This window comes from Electrophorus electricus, chromosome 17, assembly GCF_013358815.1.
Source record: "Electrophorus electricus isolate fEleEle1 chromosome 17, fEleEle1.pri, whole genome shotgun sequence".
In the NCBI taxonomy this organism is placed as follows: domain Eukaryota; kingdom Metazoa; phylum Chordata; class Actinopteri; order Gymnotiformes; family Gymnotidae; genus Electrophorus; species Electrophorus electricus.
In genome coordinates this window covers 9282819-9298783 of record NC_049551.1, presented here as the reverse complement: position 1 = coordinate 9298783, position 15965 = coordinate 9282819, and the positions used below count along the sequence as shown (strand labels likewise).

The window sequence follows — 15965 nt, the reverse complement described above, 5'->3', positions numbered from 1 at the left end:
CTGCTAATGACAAAGTGGAATGATGAGGTCAAGGGCCACCCTCATCACTATGCTTCACCTCCACCTCTAATGCGCCCCCAGGTTCTGTGCACACCAAACAGACGTGGCGCATCCTTTTACCACTGCCAGCTCAGGCTGAAGAAAAAGCAGCATTTAATTAACGGGGGGCAGAGGACTTGTTGTCAGGAGGCAGTTAAGCTAACGATCAGAGGAAAAGTGCAGCCATCTGCAATAATCCCTTCAGTTATGTTAAGAAGTCGCTATATGGAAGACACTAAGCTCTGCTGCTTAGTCAGTGTATTTACAATAGACAGACGCTTCATCCATATCAAATTGATGCAGGGGCCAGTAGATGCTTCATCCAATCAAATCCATGATGAGCCAGTTAGGCCAATGCAGCCAGTTTAGTCAGATACTTAACTGCGGCTACTAAACATGCAAAAAAGAGAGATGGCTTGCTCACAGGTAAATGCTGCTGATTACTGAGAGAAAAGTCATTCCTTTCACAGGTAAGCGATCTTGTTCTTCTACTTATTGTGTCAGTGGAAAATAAATATTGCTTGTAATGACAGATGAAACAAGCAGCTCACAGAAAGTCAAGGTGGGCCGAGGTGGGTGAGAGCCGACACACAGCCCCTGGCTGGGCTTGCCTTCAGAGCGCTGAAATTATCAATGGCTGAATACATCATGAAGCCTCTTAGCTTGTGAAACCTAAGGCCAGTAAAGCGACAGCCAGACCTGTGTGAGGAGTTTTATGGAGAAGACTGGTTAAATGGATAATGTCAACTTTTAAGCATTTAAGGCAAGAATGAGGCAAAGAACCAGGGAGAGATTGAGAAACTGGCATGGGATGAACCATAAAAAAGGTGAGGGACTTAGTCTGCTGTGAAGTTAGACATGGGTCATGTTGAGTGTATGCCCCAGTGCTGATCAAACAATCCTGTCCTTCCATGTTGATTAAGCCTTACTGGCAGACATACTAGACCTTGACACATGTCTATAAAATCAACACACTGACACTGTGCTGATTATAGACAGAAATACAGAGGCAGGTGAATCCTGAATTCTATTACTCCCCCCAGGGTTACATTTCAAAGTGAGGAGCATAAAAGAGATTTTTTTTTTGCCATGATCATGCTCCACCATGGCTCTCAATCGCTCGTTTTTTTTTTTCAGTTGATGTAGGAACAAACGCACTCCAGTGCAACACTCCAAACAGGAGAAAGAGAGCCGGAGGACAAGGAGAGGAGGCTGAAAGAGAAGAGGAAGAGGTGCAGGGATTGAGGGGGAGGGGGCTCTGTTCTGTGGGGGAGCATTCAATTTCTCGGCTCATTTGCGGCCAGTGCGTGCAGGTGGAGGCTGCTCGCCCACACACACACACACACACACACACACACACACACACACACACACACTGTTAGGGTGGTAGGGGTGAAAGCATCTGCTTGCCAAGGTACAGTTAGCAGTGTGCATTTTCAAGGACGATAGGGCACAGCAAATAAGGAAACACTTTCAGCGGCTTCTAAGTCCTGACCAGATTTTCCCTCTTTGGTGTCCTCATACAAACCAACAGTGTCAATTGTTGCCCAGGCCTTTGTTAACATCTATAGCATTTATGTCAGTACAGCTGGACACAAGAAATGCTGTAAACATTTATTTACTGCTGTTAGTGTTATTTCAGGGTTTGGATTTTTCATGTGAGGAATAAGATTGGTCTTGAGCCCAAAATTGCCCCCCCCCCCTTCATCATGTGAGAGCAGCAGTCCATGTCTGCTCACTGTTTCAAGTCCAATCAGCCATGAGAAGCATGCAGGAGCCCACAGCCAACTGGACCCTGCCTTCCGGATCATTGTGCTTTCACTGGAAAATATTTCTATTGCAACGTGTCCAAAAAGGTCTCACATATAGAGACACACACGCACACGTGCACACAGACATACACAGATGCACATATAAGCTCTCCCTGTTCTGGAATCTTCTGGAATGACTACTGCTATTGCTTGCCAGAATTCCCTTAGCCTTTGGACAGATGTGCTCAGAACAGGCGACTGTGGTCAGACAGACTTATCCTACCACTAGACATGCCTGGGGGGCTATGTAGGCCTGTAAGGCCACTAGAAGTTCACCACTAATCACCTGAGAGTGGAAGGCAAAATCCCAAACCTTCAGACAGTGTCAAGTCCAGTGGGGTGTAATGAATCAACTATGATTCAAATTCCATTAACCACAAAGCCAAATAAAAAGATCTGAGGGGTACCTACATGCAAATGTGATTTGGTTGATGATTTTTGATTTAAAATATTGACACAATATTTTGAACGTGGCGATGGCCTATAACAGCTACACTGAAGTGCTTAAAGTGCATTAACATGTAATTCAGTGGCTCAGTGTTTTGAATAAATAGGATCAGGAGGATCATGGGATGTAGAAAAAGGAAAGAATCCTTGCATACACATTCCCCAGCATAGTGACTTCAGACATCAGCATTTTAGCCATCGTGAATCTATGACAAAGCAGTGCCGGACAGCCATTTGTCAGTGCACTAATTCAAACTCAATAGCAGAAGTAATTCACTGGCTTTCAAACACGGGCGGCATAGCCATAATGCTTGGGACCGCCTTGCAGATATGGATTGTTTAAGTAAGTCTCCTAAAAACAAAATTGATCTGCCATTATCAGCGTCCCTCACTGCCAAGAGAACACACACACCACACCACTGCACAGGAAGATTTTTTTTAAATCTATCGATCGAGAGACAAACTTTTTAATAAACACATATCTCTTTATGGATTACAGAGGGCCCTGGATGCTAATGGCATTCATGACCTATAAATTGTGCTGGAGATGGATGGGCTGCCTGGAGGAGTGGGTTCCGGGTGGATGGGGGGTGGGAATGGGGATGGGGGAGTGCAGCAAGCCTCTTATGGAAATCAGAACGATCGATCAGTATCAATACCACACCTCGGAGCATGCAACCATCCATAATGTGCTGCTTTTAATGAGAAAAGCACGAGGTGTGGAGAAGTTGGGTTCAGGGTTCCAGAAGCAGGTGATCTGATCTGCAGGCAAAGACAAACGACTATCCGGGGTGAAAGAGAACTTTACTGCATGTCCTTTGTTCTCTGCATATCCGCCATTCTTCAGCGGGGTCATGTGGGTGTGCCTGAGACAATATTCTTATGGAAAACTGCAGAACTGTGCACTGTATGGCCACTACAGTTTGAGAGTTCCATAGTGTTTTTTTCCCCCCCCTTTACTGATAAAGTAGGGATTATACCATCCAGTAACATGCTAAAAATGTCTAATACACAGCCTGAAATCACAGAAACTATAATTTCATTGCTGGAAAATAGCATAAAACACTTGTGAAATTATGACAAAATTGACTTATTTAGTTAGACTAAGTTAGACTTTATTTCACTGCTCATACCCACTCCTACTCTGAAAGACTCTGTTTCCCCCCACACCACATATTTCAGCAGGTTTTGTTTATTGATAAACCCACTGTGACACAATGAGCACCACACAGCAGTCTGTTTCAAAACCAGAGCTGAATTGCGGGGGTTTTTGTGAGCTATAACTCCCTTCGTCTGCAACATGCTGCCAAGAGCCCCCACTCATCCACCCCGCCGCCCACCATCTGAAATGGCACGAGACGCTGGAGCAGATGGGCAGGGGCCAAGCTGACCCAAGCCGCTCGCCAGCGCCCCCTGGAGCCATAGAGCACCTGGCGAATGCAGAAGGCCTTCTGCTGGGCCGCTGCTAATTGGCTTGTCTGGGAAAATGTCTCGCTTCTGAATGTCAACCATCCAGGGACGTTAGTTTAAGTGTGGCTGCAGAGAGGCAGGTGTGATTCAAACCGAAGGGACAACCCTCTCGACACGTCCCCTCTCAAACTGCCAGAGCTTTCCATAAATTACACTTTCAAACACCTTTTCTTCTGTAAGCTTGTCATCAGGTTGTAAATCCTATTTTCTTGGTAATTACTTATTGATGAGCAATTTCTAAAGCAGATTAGCAATTAATAAATATTTGAGAAGATAACTTATCATTTTAGGGGTGGCACACAAGGAATAGCAATTTATGAAAATATTATAATGCAAGATAAGCATCAGTTAACAATACCAGTTGAAGGTTTTATGGTAAAATGCTTTTCCTGCAGAAATGAGGAGATCATTGTGTGCATATATAAAACATAAATTCCAGTTTATCAATTGCATCCTTTAATTCAGATTTGTATCATAAGTCTTACTATAAAACATTACAGACTAGTTGTTTTCCCAAAAACTCTTGACTCATGAGTCATTGTAAGTTTTTAATATTACTCCCACACTCTCAAGAACAGGAGTCATATAAAGGAGCCATATAAATGGCTTTATAATTGAGATTCAAGTTCCCTATCAGCATTTCTGACTTAAGCAGTTATCTGGTTTCACATTTCTCCCTAAGATCAAATAGGCCCCTGCGGTGTCTGGAAATACAAAAGCTTTCGAAGTAGCCAGCACTATCTTTATTAGTTTGGATTATCTCACATTTTTAACCCTGCTGTTATCATTTTTTTGTGATGTCCCATCCGTGGGTCTTCATGAATGCATCCTCCTTGTTCCTTATTCTGTGATCACTTTCCTTCCGTCAGCGGACCTGCTCCTCTCTCCGCTCCTCTGCTCCTGTAGTGCTCCTCAGAGAGCTCCCGTAATCGCTCGGCAGCCTGCGGACACACAGTCAGCAAATCAATCGTGCTGGATGGGTCTAAACTCTACGCCGCTTGAAAGGAACCGAGGGCTAACCACATCTCTGTCGGAATGTGGAAAACGATTCCACTCTCTAAAGCTTCACCGTTCGAGCCTGGGGCCTATATTGGACACAAATCTCTCTCAAAGTAGCTGACACGGCAATGTCACCACATGCACAAATGCATGGCCCAGGACCCAACGCTCTCACTGACTCACTGTATTCATATTTATCTCACCACAAGGAATCAAGCTGCAATGGGTTTCAATGTGGAGTAAAGTGAGTATGGTCTTTCATCACCCCCTGACTCATTCTAGGGCATTTCCTGATCCACTTTCTTGGGTGCATCACAACGTTTCCGTGCCACAGTGGCTCTGGCAAAATTTGTAAGCGGCCAGCGGAGATCAGGGGCATAGCCATAGCAGCGCTCTGTATTGCTGCATTCCTCAGGCCATAATCAACTTTACAGCACATTAAACAACCCCAGAGGTGGGCCTCCACTTTCAAAACCCAAACCATTCAATTAGAAAATCTCTGCACTCAAAAGATATAAAAGCACCCAGTCCATTACATTTGGCTCCTGTCCTGAGTCTCCCATAATGGCCAAGTATGACACCCATTGATATGTACTTACTTACTTACTTACTTACTTACTTACTTACTTTCACACACACACACACAAAAAAAACTCTTTGCAGTCCAAATAATCTTTCAGTCCAGTGCCAAACTCAGGTGAAGACATGGGGGTCGACAGATAAGAGTTCATTTTATTGCTGCACAAAATGTTCTCTGACACGAACTGGTCTTGGTGTGACAATGTGGCAAACTCCAAGACAAGGTAGAGACATTGCAGGGTATTACAGAAGTGAAAAACTTTAAAAAACTGCAATTGCTGATTGCTGCACAGTGAGTGGTTTAGTAGTGTGGGGTGGAGTTATGTGTTTGATCAGGTTAGGTTACTGCTATGGCGTTTTTGGGTCTTCTTTAGCATACTTAAAGGAGTGGTGGGTGAAGTAGTTAGTGTGGAGGTTTCAGGCTGGTTCAGGTTACTGGAGTAGAGATGTTATAGTGGCTTAGGTGATAACAGTGAAGGTGCTGGGTAGAGTTGAGTAATTCATGTGACATCGGTCAGGTAATTCAGGTTACTGGAGTGGAGGTGTCAGGTGGGTGAGGTAATTACTGTGGAAGTCTAGGGTTGAGTTCATTAACTAGCATGAATGTGGTGGGCCTGATCAGTGGCAGTGCTGCTGGGGTCAGCCAGGTAATTAGTGCAAAGGTGTCGGGCCACTGCTCAGAGCTCAGTGAGTCGATCAGAGTGCTGGAATAACAGACAGGGACTGACAGCTGGCAGACTGACCGCAGCTGGATGGCACCAACTAATTTGATGAATCTATCAATCAACACGTGCAGATGGACTTTAAACAGCGCCCCCTAGCCCTGCTGCCTGTGGATAGAGAGAAGGAGATGGCAAGATGAAGGAATCAAACTGCAGCTCTCTGTCTGGATGAGACAGTGTCAGCCAGCATGGTGTGTCTGACAGCTGCAGTGCCACATGTCTGGCCATCAGAAAGATGAAAGCTGAAAGCACAAGGTGCGAAAACAGTAAGACTTTATGGGTTATTGCCATGGTATCTTTTTGTGTTGTGGTTGTTTTCTTTTAAAATTGGGGTACTTAAGAAAAACTGTTAAGCAAAAAAATTACTAACAATTAAAGTTCTTAATTTGTCTTGTGCTTTTCAAAATCTTGTATTTGACAAAGAATTGTATGTAATTTCTATTCTAAAAGTATTCCAGTGTTGGAGAAATTGGTGTTAATGATGGTTTGGTCCATACTGCTCAAAATGATAATCATAATGGTCCATTATTCTCCAACAACAGGTGGATGATGACAGTGACAATGACAGTTTAAGTTAGCAAAACACAGTTAGCAATGCAAAATATGAATGCTGTAGTAGTTGAACATGATGCAATAACAAAAACAAATTTGCTATCACCGATTCACAGAATCGTCCAAAATATTACTTTACCTGAAAACCTTGCAGCAGAATGCTAAATCTAGCCTGTCTAAGGCCCGGTCAAGGAGGGCCATGGCTTAAGGGGTTCCGCAGCAGCAGGACTGACCTGTTCAGGAGTGAGATCGCGCTGCTCCTGCGCCAGCATCTCGTAGCCCACCATGAACTTGCGGACAGTGGCTGACCGGAGGAGGGGTGGGTAATAGTGCGCGTGCAGCTGCCAGTGGTTCATGTCTTCCTCCAGGTGAGTTCCTGTCGGGGCCCCTGAGGCAAATGGCAGAAGACGCGTGACTAGTTTTAATGCTAAGCAAAGCACACTGGTGGCTAGAAACTAAACAAAGCTCCTTGAGATAGTCAGTTATAATGGATGAAATCTGACAGCAGTTGGACATGGTGAATAAGGCTGGTAGCTTATCTGTTGAGGGCGCAGAAAACCTATTGACAACCTACTGACAACCTACTGACAGCGAACATACTGAATTTATCAGTGCAGTCTGATGGGTAACATTCACAAAATTTATCAATGTATAGAGAATGGGTAAAAACTTTATAATCTGGTTAGGCAAGAAGACATTAAGTCATTATCAATGATCATAGCATAAAAATGAAATTATTAAAACAAGATGAAATTTATTTGTCATGCATCTGTGCTGCCTATCAAATGCAAACAGCCAAGCGATAGTAGATTGGCCAAAGCTGACACACTGAGGGCTTTGCAGAACAACTTATTTCACCAGAGCTCAGCTAGAGCTCTAATTACCACAGTGTCCATGGCAGTGTCTGCAAACGTCTGGATGTCAGTGGCATGCAAGAAATCTCTTGTAGGTTTTCATGCTGCATATTAAGTTATAAAATGGCTGTGAGAACCAGTGGTTTGGCCCTGGTCCCAGTTCACTTATACACATAATAATGAACGAAAAGCATATCATGCAAGTTAAATCTGATTCATCCTGTCTGCTGCATTGAAATGGCTGTTAATTTCCTCTGCTGACATTTTCAATCTTTTCGGGACGTCTCAAGTTTCGCCATCTCCTGTGTTGATTTTTCCTGGATTACATTTGGCTTTTGTTTTTGAAATTTCTCCATTGTGCAAAATCATAAGGAGACCCCACTGGATGTCAGTCATTTTAATTCAGGCCAAAGAAAATAATTTAGGGTTTAGCTCCACAAAAACAGTGCCTATAGTAAATAATTTCTGAAACTGTAATAATTCTCACAAGGGCCAAGCATAGCAAATGGACGATCTAGCCTTCAGAAGGCTCTGCTCACTGCTGCTTAAACACGGCAGCAATGACATCATCCCTAATACAATTATGAACAATGTATTAATTTTATCACACTGGGAGGTCAAGTAATCCAACAAAGAGCCATGGCCCAAAGCCTTGTGAGCCATGCACTAGAGACTGCTGTAATTAACATGGCAGGTTAATCAACTGTGCTTGTAACATTACTAGAAACTCTCAAGGGCCAACTGGATATAGTAGCTCTACACCCTGGCTAAAGGAAATTCTAGAAATTCTAAATAATTCTAAATATTATCTATGAATGCACACATCTTCTGCATGGCATAATGTACAGTATAACATTATATGCTTGAATATTTTGTCCTGTCATGACTGATAAAAATAAAAATAATAAATAAACAGAATAGACATGATGGGCAAGTAATAATATATTCAAATAGTTCATCCTTCCCAAATGCAGGAGTACACTATGTACATATGTTTGTAAACAACGGAAGCTAGAATTGCCTGGACGCTTTAGTAGACACAGATAGCTGGAGCAGACCAGTGCTGATGAATGGAGACAGGATTCTTTTAACACAGTTTTATTTGTTACCATCCCTACTTTGCTGGGTGTACTTCGATTCATGTCTCATAACTCCACATTCCTGTAGCACTGTTCATTCTGTTTCCAACTAAACAAATGAATTTATATTTCCACATTTCAACATCCTGATTACATTACTGAATGTGAAATGCATTTCATTACTTTGGCAAAAGAGCAGATCTGGGGTTTGTTGTATCAGCCCGGAAACAAGGGCTGAACTATAGACTGCATGGTTCATGTTAGGACCCCTGAGTGTTTACCACCCATAAAACCTGGTCAAGATGCTATATCAGTCCACCTTGACCCAATGTAGTCTGCTTATGCACTAACTTCTTTGGACCTTTCTCCTCCTACATTACCTTAATTTTACAACCTCTGCAACGTTACCAGAACAAGCTGTGCAAAGTTGAATGGGTAAGCAAATGTTGCCAGATCTGCAGGAGGTTAATGCGCTTGTGAAAGCATAGGAGATAAAGCACACCTCTACATGCCCAGGTCTGGCAGGCTGTTCTGGGAGGTCAAATGTGCGGCCCAGCGGAAGGTGCCATTGGCTGAATTTGCTCGTTAGTCAAGACTTTGTTAACGCTCAACAAAGCTTGGAGCTAATTAGCTCACTGCATCCCTGGCTCATCGGGAAGCCTTTGGGGTAACAATTTTTTTTTTCCTTTTTTTCTTTTGGACAAATTAATGAGCTCGAATAAAACAGAAAAACAATGATGTTTTCAGAAGAAGCAACATGTAATGACATCCTTGTAATTGAGACTTTCATGGATCCCAGTGTGTAGTGAAAACTTTCACCCAGACCAATTAAAAGAGTAAGAACTGAAAGGTGATTGTGGGACGTTCATACAGAGAAAGATATATGACTTAATAATAATAAAGGGCAAAGTGTAAAGTGAAAGGTCAGACAGAAGAGGGGAATTGACACAGAGAAATCTGATGAGGACAACGGTGTCAGAAAGCAAAAGGGAAACCCAGCACTGTGAACCCTTCCCATCTTCTTTTGCGATAGAAGCCCCTTGCTCTCTGTTCTTACTGCCCACAGGGCAACATATATGCAGCAAACATGTCCATTCTTTGGTATGCCCATTTCATCTATATCCGACTTTCCATGTAAAGAAGAGTTCACACAATGAAAAAGGTGATGGCCTCACTCCAAACCTAACAGGCTGAATCTTCATACAAGATTTATACTGACCACATACACAATTTGCCCTTAGCCAGAAAGCTGGAGGATAGGCCATAACTAGCCACTGAAAGACAGGTATAATTGTTGTAGAGAGGATAGATTAAAAATTATTCCCCTCATGAAGTTCTAACCTTTTCCATCCCTGGGCCACAGACCAGACCTGGGACACACTGGTGCCTTGAGGATTAGCAACAAAGCCATAAATGGCACCGCTATCAAGATGGCCTGGCTCCTATCCGTCAACCCCCTTCTCTCTAAGGGTCATAAACTGATTGATGGCAAGGTGAAAAGGAAGACCATACATTCCATTAGACTCAAATTCCTACCAGGGCAAGTAACTTTGTTCATCCCACATATTCACAAAGTAATAACTTACCACTGTCAAATAATCAACCAATATTGTATCGTGATTTTAATATAATTTTAAAATAATAGGAGCACACATAATTGTTATATATGCTCTTGTTATTTTATAAATAGCTGTTGTCACATTATTCTGTTCCTTACTTGTCCTTGATTAATTTGTATTTTCCACTCATTTTACCTCATCTGTAAGTTGCTTACCTCATGCATATTGTAAATAAATTGTTACTCATTCCTAGTTGTGCTTACCAGAAATCCTATATTAACCAATTACATAATATTAAAGTTAGTAGTTTGTAACATCTAGAAACCAGGAAAGTAATTAAACTGATTATATAAATGCTCTACCCTCAGTCTAAGACAAGGAGATAGAAATGGATAGGGATATGTGATTTTCTTTATTTCTTAAATTTCTTTATTGTTTACTCTGTTGAGTTGTTGGAGGTTGGGTTGAGCAGTTGAGTTGAGAAGTTGAGAGGTGAGGAGTGGAGTCTGTTGGGGGGGGGGGGGGGGGTATTTTTTTTGTCCTTTCTTAAACAAGTCAGTAACCTCTCAATAAGCAACTAGAAATACTGGGTTGTCTTAGTTTACCATTTTTAATTGGATGTAATTTATTTTCCTTAGTGTGTATTCATTGGAATACAGAATTCCAATACACTGCCAGTAAAGAACCCACTCTAATTTCAGAAATTTCAGAGAGGTCTGCCCACAAAGGTCTATGTGACTCTGACTCGAGCAAGATCCAAAGGTATAATTCCTTGGTCTAAGAACCCTGGTCTCCACCCCATCACTGTATGCCAAGAACGTCAAGGAACAGCGGACTGCTTCAGAATCATCAGACAATCTCACATCAAGGATGCTACAATCATTGCCATTCAGGCTGTTGGATGAAAGACTGATCTTAATATCTGGCACGCTGACCTGATACCCAAAGTCAAATGGACGCTCCCTTGCACTCTCCACACGGATGATCCAATGGAACACACTCGTGCATCTCCAGACTGTTCGCCAGCAAGTCGTAAGAGCCGACATTTCCCTCATATGTTACCAGTTGGTATCATTACTAGCTTTAGTATTTATTAATAAAATTAGATGAGTTAACTCTTTTCCCTCACTTGTGACAGCCTCATAACTCTTAACTAGTTCCCCACTTAACTCTTCACAATGGCTTTCTCTCCTGATCCTCCTATTAGACTATAGGCACACTTATTACAGATTTGTTGATTAATAAGTTTCCTGTTGGTCTTGATCGATAAGTAGATTACTCATTTGATTACTCCCATAGATTATGTAAACCAATCTATTTACTTTGTTTTTCTATTTTTTAAATAGCTTATCTGGGTACCTGTAACCATGAGTTTTTGTGTTAACTTTAATGTGTTTATATTGTTAGACTTGTGATTATAATGATTCTAGTGAACAAGCTACTCCTGGTCATTAATGGAATCTTAGTCAATGATTGTTTTGCATGTTTTTCTTATCTCTGCTTATTCAATAAACATACCTTGGTTATTACGCCTGTGAGTCCTGAGTGATATTATCATGTTTGGTAGACAAGAAATAATCACATATCGAATTGGCGACTTTTATGAGTTAAGACTGAATTATTATTCATTAAAACATGTATTAATATTAATACATTTTCCCCGTTAATCAGAGTGGTGCCCAAATTAAATTTACCAACTGTAACTGACAATTCATTAAAAGTATTAAAATTTACTACATTGTGAATAAGGCTTCACAATATATCTTGGTTAATTGTCAGTGTAATATTGGGCTTAGGCATGCTCACATGTCCCAGTTTAACCTATGTTAATGAGCCCTTTAACATATCACTACATTTTCTGTATGTGCTGAGCATCCTGACTAGCCTCCAAATCAAGACCATTCTCGTGATCCTACAAATGTAAACAATTTTGGTCCAAAAAAATGGGAACAAAATAAAGGCCAGCTTTTATGTTGTCCAATCCTCACACTCTTCCTTTATATCATGTAAACCTAGCAGGACATCTAAATGAGCCCTACCACATAACTGGACTGACTGATATACAGTTAACGTCTCCAGAAATTGGTGCCCAGGGAGAGATAGCGGGAGCCGCTGTAGAAAACCCACTCCTCCTCTCTCCCTTTTCCTGCCTGCAGATGCATAAGTGAAAACAAATAAGATAAACAAATGGACTGTTTCTCAGCATGCCTTTGAGGCACATGGTGATCCAAACTTCTTCTCTTTATTAGCCTTGCACTGGAGGTCAATTACCCAGACATATTGGGAAAATAACTTCTGTTTTAACTTTCCCGATTGTGGCCCGGCAGTGTAAACAGAGGCATAATGAAAATAATTCATATCTTGGGCTGAGAGATGTGCAGCAGCCAGCTCTGAGCCCCCCTGCGTCAGTCTCAAGGCCGGTCAGGAACCCACAGAGCGCAGGGTAGCTGGGACTCAGAGCTTAGGGGACGGAGCAGTCCACACATCCCTGACTTTCATCATTTCAACGATATGCACATCATGCTTTTCTATCACTGCTTCCTTATGGGGGGTTAGTACACATTTCAGCTATTTGCTGTTTTTTTACCAGTTGCTCTAATTTATAAGATAACCAACACTGAATTTGACAACACTGAGGCTTTGTTGTTTAGAATCTTGCACTAGTCAAATTAATGGCTCTGCAATAATCAGGCATACACATGTGCACACACACACACACTCACTCACTGTCTGTACTTTCAAACACATGTCCAATGGGGCAAGTATACTATCTAAAATGCCTATAATGCATTGGTTTCTATCTGCTCTTCTGAGCTCCCTTTAACACCCAGCCAAATCTTTATTCATCCTTGGCTACTGCTTCCATGTTAAACAGCCTGAGTACTCTTCACAGTGAACACCCTACCGTCAAGGGCACCTTGTAGTATTTTTTGTTAGGTACACAGAACATGCAGAATGACCTGTGAGGCATTATGTTGTGCCATCATCTGGCCACACAGCTGGCTTGTGTACATATACAAGACATATGTCAAGATGGGCTCTTGGATGCTCAGCTGAATACATTTCATTTTACATGGAAACTAGAGTCTTTTAATCCGTTCATTTTGACAGGTTCACACTGGGTAAAACACACTGGAAGTCACTTCAAAACCTTCAGGCCCATAAACATGATGTCGTGCACGGCTGAGCGTAGCAGGAACTGAATGAACTCTGCCCCCCCTCCATCCCAATCCCTCACTCCCTACCCTCCACCACCCCCACACTGCCCCAACTCCCCACTGCTGCCACACCTGTTTCCACACTCTCAGAGCGTAGCGAAGCGCAAAGCAGCACGTGAGGCGCCAGGGAGTGTTCAGCTGGGACCGTTCGGTGTCTAAGTTTGCTGCTGTAAGCTCAATCATGGCAGAATGTTTTAAAACGTAAGCATTCATTCTTAGACATCGGACAGTGCGTGGAGGAAACCAGGCTGCAGTGTTGCTTTAAATGCTGGTGAGCGAGATTCTCCTTAATAGCTGTGTAAGACTAATTTTGTATGCCTGGCCGCCTATTTAAATAAGCCTGACCAAGGCCTATTATGGATGTCACCATCACTTTTATGGGGATAATTCATCTGCCAGGGATGAAATGGCCTGTGGATCTAAATGACTGAGGGTTATGGTGGGCAAGAGATGTGACCCTCCATTGGGAAAGGAGATTCGTATCGACAGACCCTGGTATGAGAAAATCGCTTCACATGATTGGGGTGTTCAAGCCTACTAAACTGAAGATAATGGATAGAGGTTACCTTACAGTGGCTGTTCAAAAAAGATGTGCAAAAGGAGATGTTTCGAGTAATGCACTTTAACAGAGGTACCTTAGCTGAATGTAATGACAACCTAGTGAAAAAGCTCAACACAGCTTAGTATCAGTTTTACCAACCATCTCTAATCCCTTTGATCTTCACACATCTTTTTGTATAACTGCTCTTTCGCTGACTCTAAATAAAGATGTACCGTTTACCCTGAACTACAGTTTATGCTATTTTGATCAGTATCTGCAGGATTTGCAGGTTCAGTGAACAGCCTGACTATCTACCTTCAATAATGGTCTGTGGTCTTTGAAGTCAATAAACAAGGAGCATGTCAAACCGATTTGGCGCACTTCCCATGCCCCACCCCCCCACCCCGGAACTCACTAAAGAAATTGAACAGTGAATAATAACGTCCAAAACGACATCTGGGCTATGGCCTCCAACGAGACGATCGCATGTGGCGTCCATGACAACGGCCGCCGTGCCATGCCACACCACGTGACCTCGTGTCCTGCACATGTGCAGCATATTTGCTTAAGCATAAACACATTAAAACTAGAAGTCAAAAGCAATTTCTGCCTATGTATGTCTAGAACCACATATGCAGAGAACCCATTAAGTACACTTCAATAATTATTCTTGCCTTAATTATTAATCATCACAACATCACATATAGCTAACAAAGTATTACCTTTAACCACATCACTGACCCATTATCATCATTTGGCTATTTCTAAATCACCTCTAATGAAGTCTAATAGCAATGCAGCTACTAAGCCTGCAGTTAGGCTAGTGATGTACCGAGGAGCACATCAGGACAAAAGGAGTCCGCAAACCTGCCAGTGGCATCGCTGACGGCACAAATCAGTGCCGCTCAGCTCGGGACCGAGGGCCAGATGGAAATCTTCCACTGCGTGGGCGTGTGGAAGCGGAGATAATGGTCTGAGCAGGCGGGGACGAAGCAGGTCGGAGCAGGGCTTTGCGAGGAGTTATTAATTGCAGCATGGGCTTTGGTTTGAAGACGCTCCAACTCGCCTAAGGCAGGGTGTGTGGCAGGGTGAGAGACTTGGCCAGCAGTGGCCCATGGAGGTGCAGAACGCCTCCATCTTCTCGCTGCTGCTCTGCAAACAGCCCAACAGTCTGTTCAGCAAGTTAGGTAGGCAAGACTGCATGAAGAAGGTCATGCATCTCCACAGTAAAGCCCAATAAATGGTATGTTTACACCCACGGAAAACAGGTTATGGAATTAGAATGCCATGACTAATTTGAGCTACCCTTACATAATTTATGTATGCATTAATTATTACAACATACATAAATTATACTAAAACTACTCTTGACTTTTGGGTTTGTATGATTTTATATCACTGAAGGCAAAGCCAGCAGAGCAGTGTCCAGTCATAATAATTGTCTGTCAGTTGTTAATGAGATTACAGGGAAGAAGTAGTTTAAGTTAGGTAGTGCCATTTAAAGTGCTAGTAGCATGTGAAACAGTGATTAATGAGGTAAAGTAGAAATCCAATACACAGGGTAGAATTACTGTAATTCTGCAGACAGAAATTCTTGTGATTGGCAGCTCTGTGTGCAGGCTAAGGACCAAGACATTGAAGACTGTCACATAAATTATGGACTGCCAGGAGAGCCATGGAGGACGCTAAGGAGGATGTCTAAATCCTGTGCAAACCTTCTCCTGATGATGGAAAACTTATTGACAACATGAGGTTATCATAGTATGGCAGTAGCACAGTGCAGAACTCCCTGATAAGAATGTGACATGCCGATTGGTTTTGCTGGTGGTGTTGCGCTTGAGCCTGGTCTGTCTAGTCACACATTTGGGTTAGTCTTAAGCACTAGGCGAAATGTATTTCGTGAGACCAGTTCAGAACACAGACTATATGAATGAGCACTAAAGTAAAAATAAAATGTATGGCTGGCATTTGTATCTGGTAATGAAATATTGCCAAAATGAAATTATGCTTTTAGTGTTTCTTTGGTTTTGTTTAATTAATTATTCATTAGTGGTAAAGGATAAAAAACTGAAAATTCTGATGTAAAGGTTTTGTG

At 42.4% G+C, this 15965-nt stretch overlaps 1 protein-coding gene across 1 annotated transcript in view; it reads right to left on the bottom strand.

Moving 5' to 3' along the window:
• Positions 1 to 4206: 4206 nt before the first annotated feature.
• The window catches only part of galt (galactose-1-phosphate uridylyltransferase), a 54566-nt gene continuing 42807 nt past the window's right edge, over positions 4207 to 15965 (bottom strand). The window contains exons 10-11 of the mRNA XM_035535919.1: positions 6853 to 7007; positions 4207 to 4708 (exon numbers count right to left, since the gene is read on the bottom strand). Of these exons, the coding sequence (XP_035391812.1) occupies positions 4619 to 4708; positions 6853 to 7007 (245 nt within the window). The 3' untranslated portion in view covers positions 4207 to 4618. The remainder of the gene's footprint in view (positions 4709 to 6852; positions 7008 to 15965) is intronic.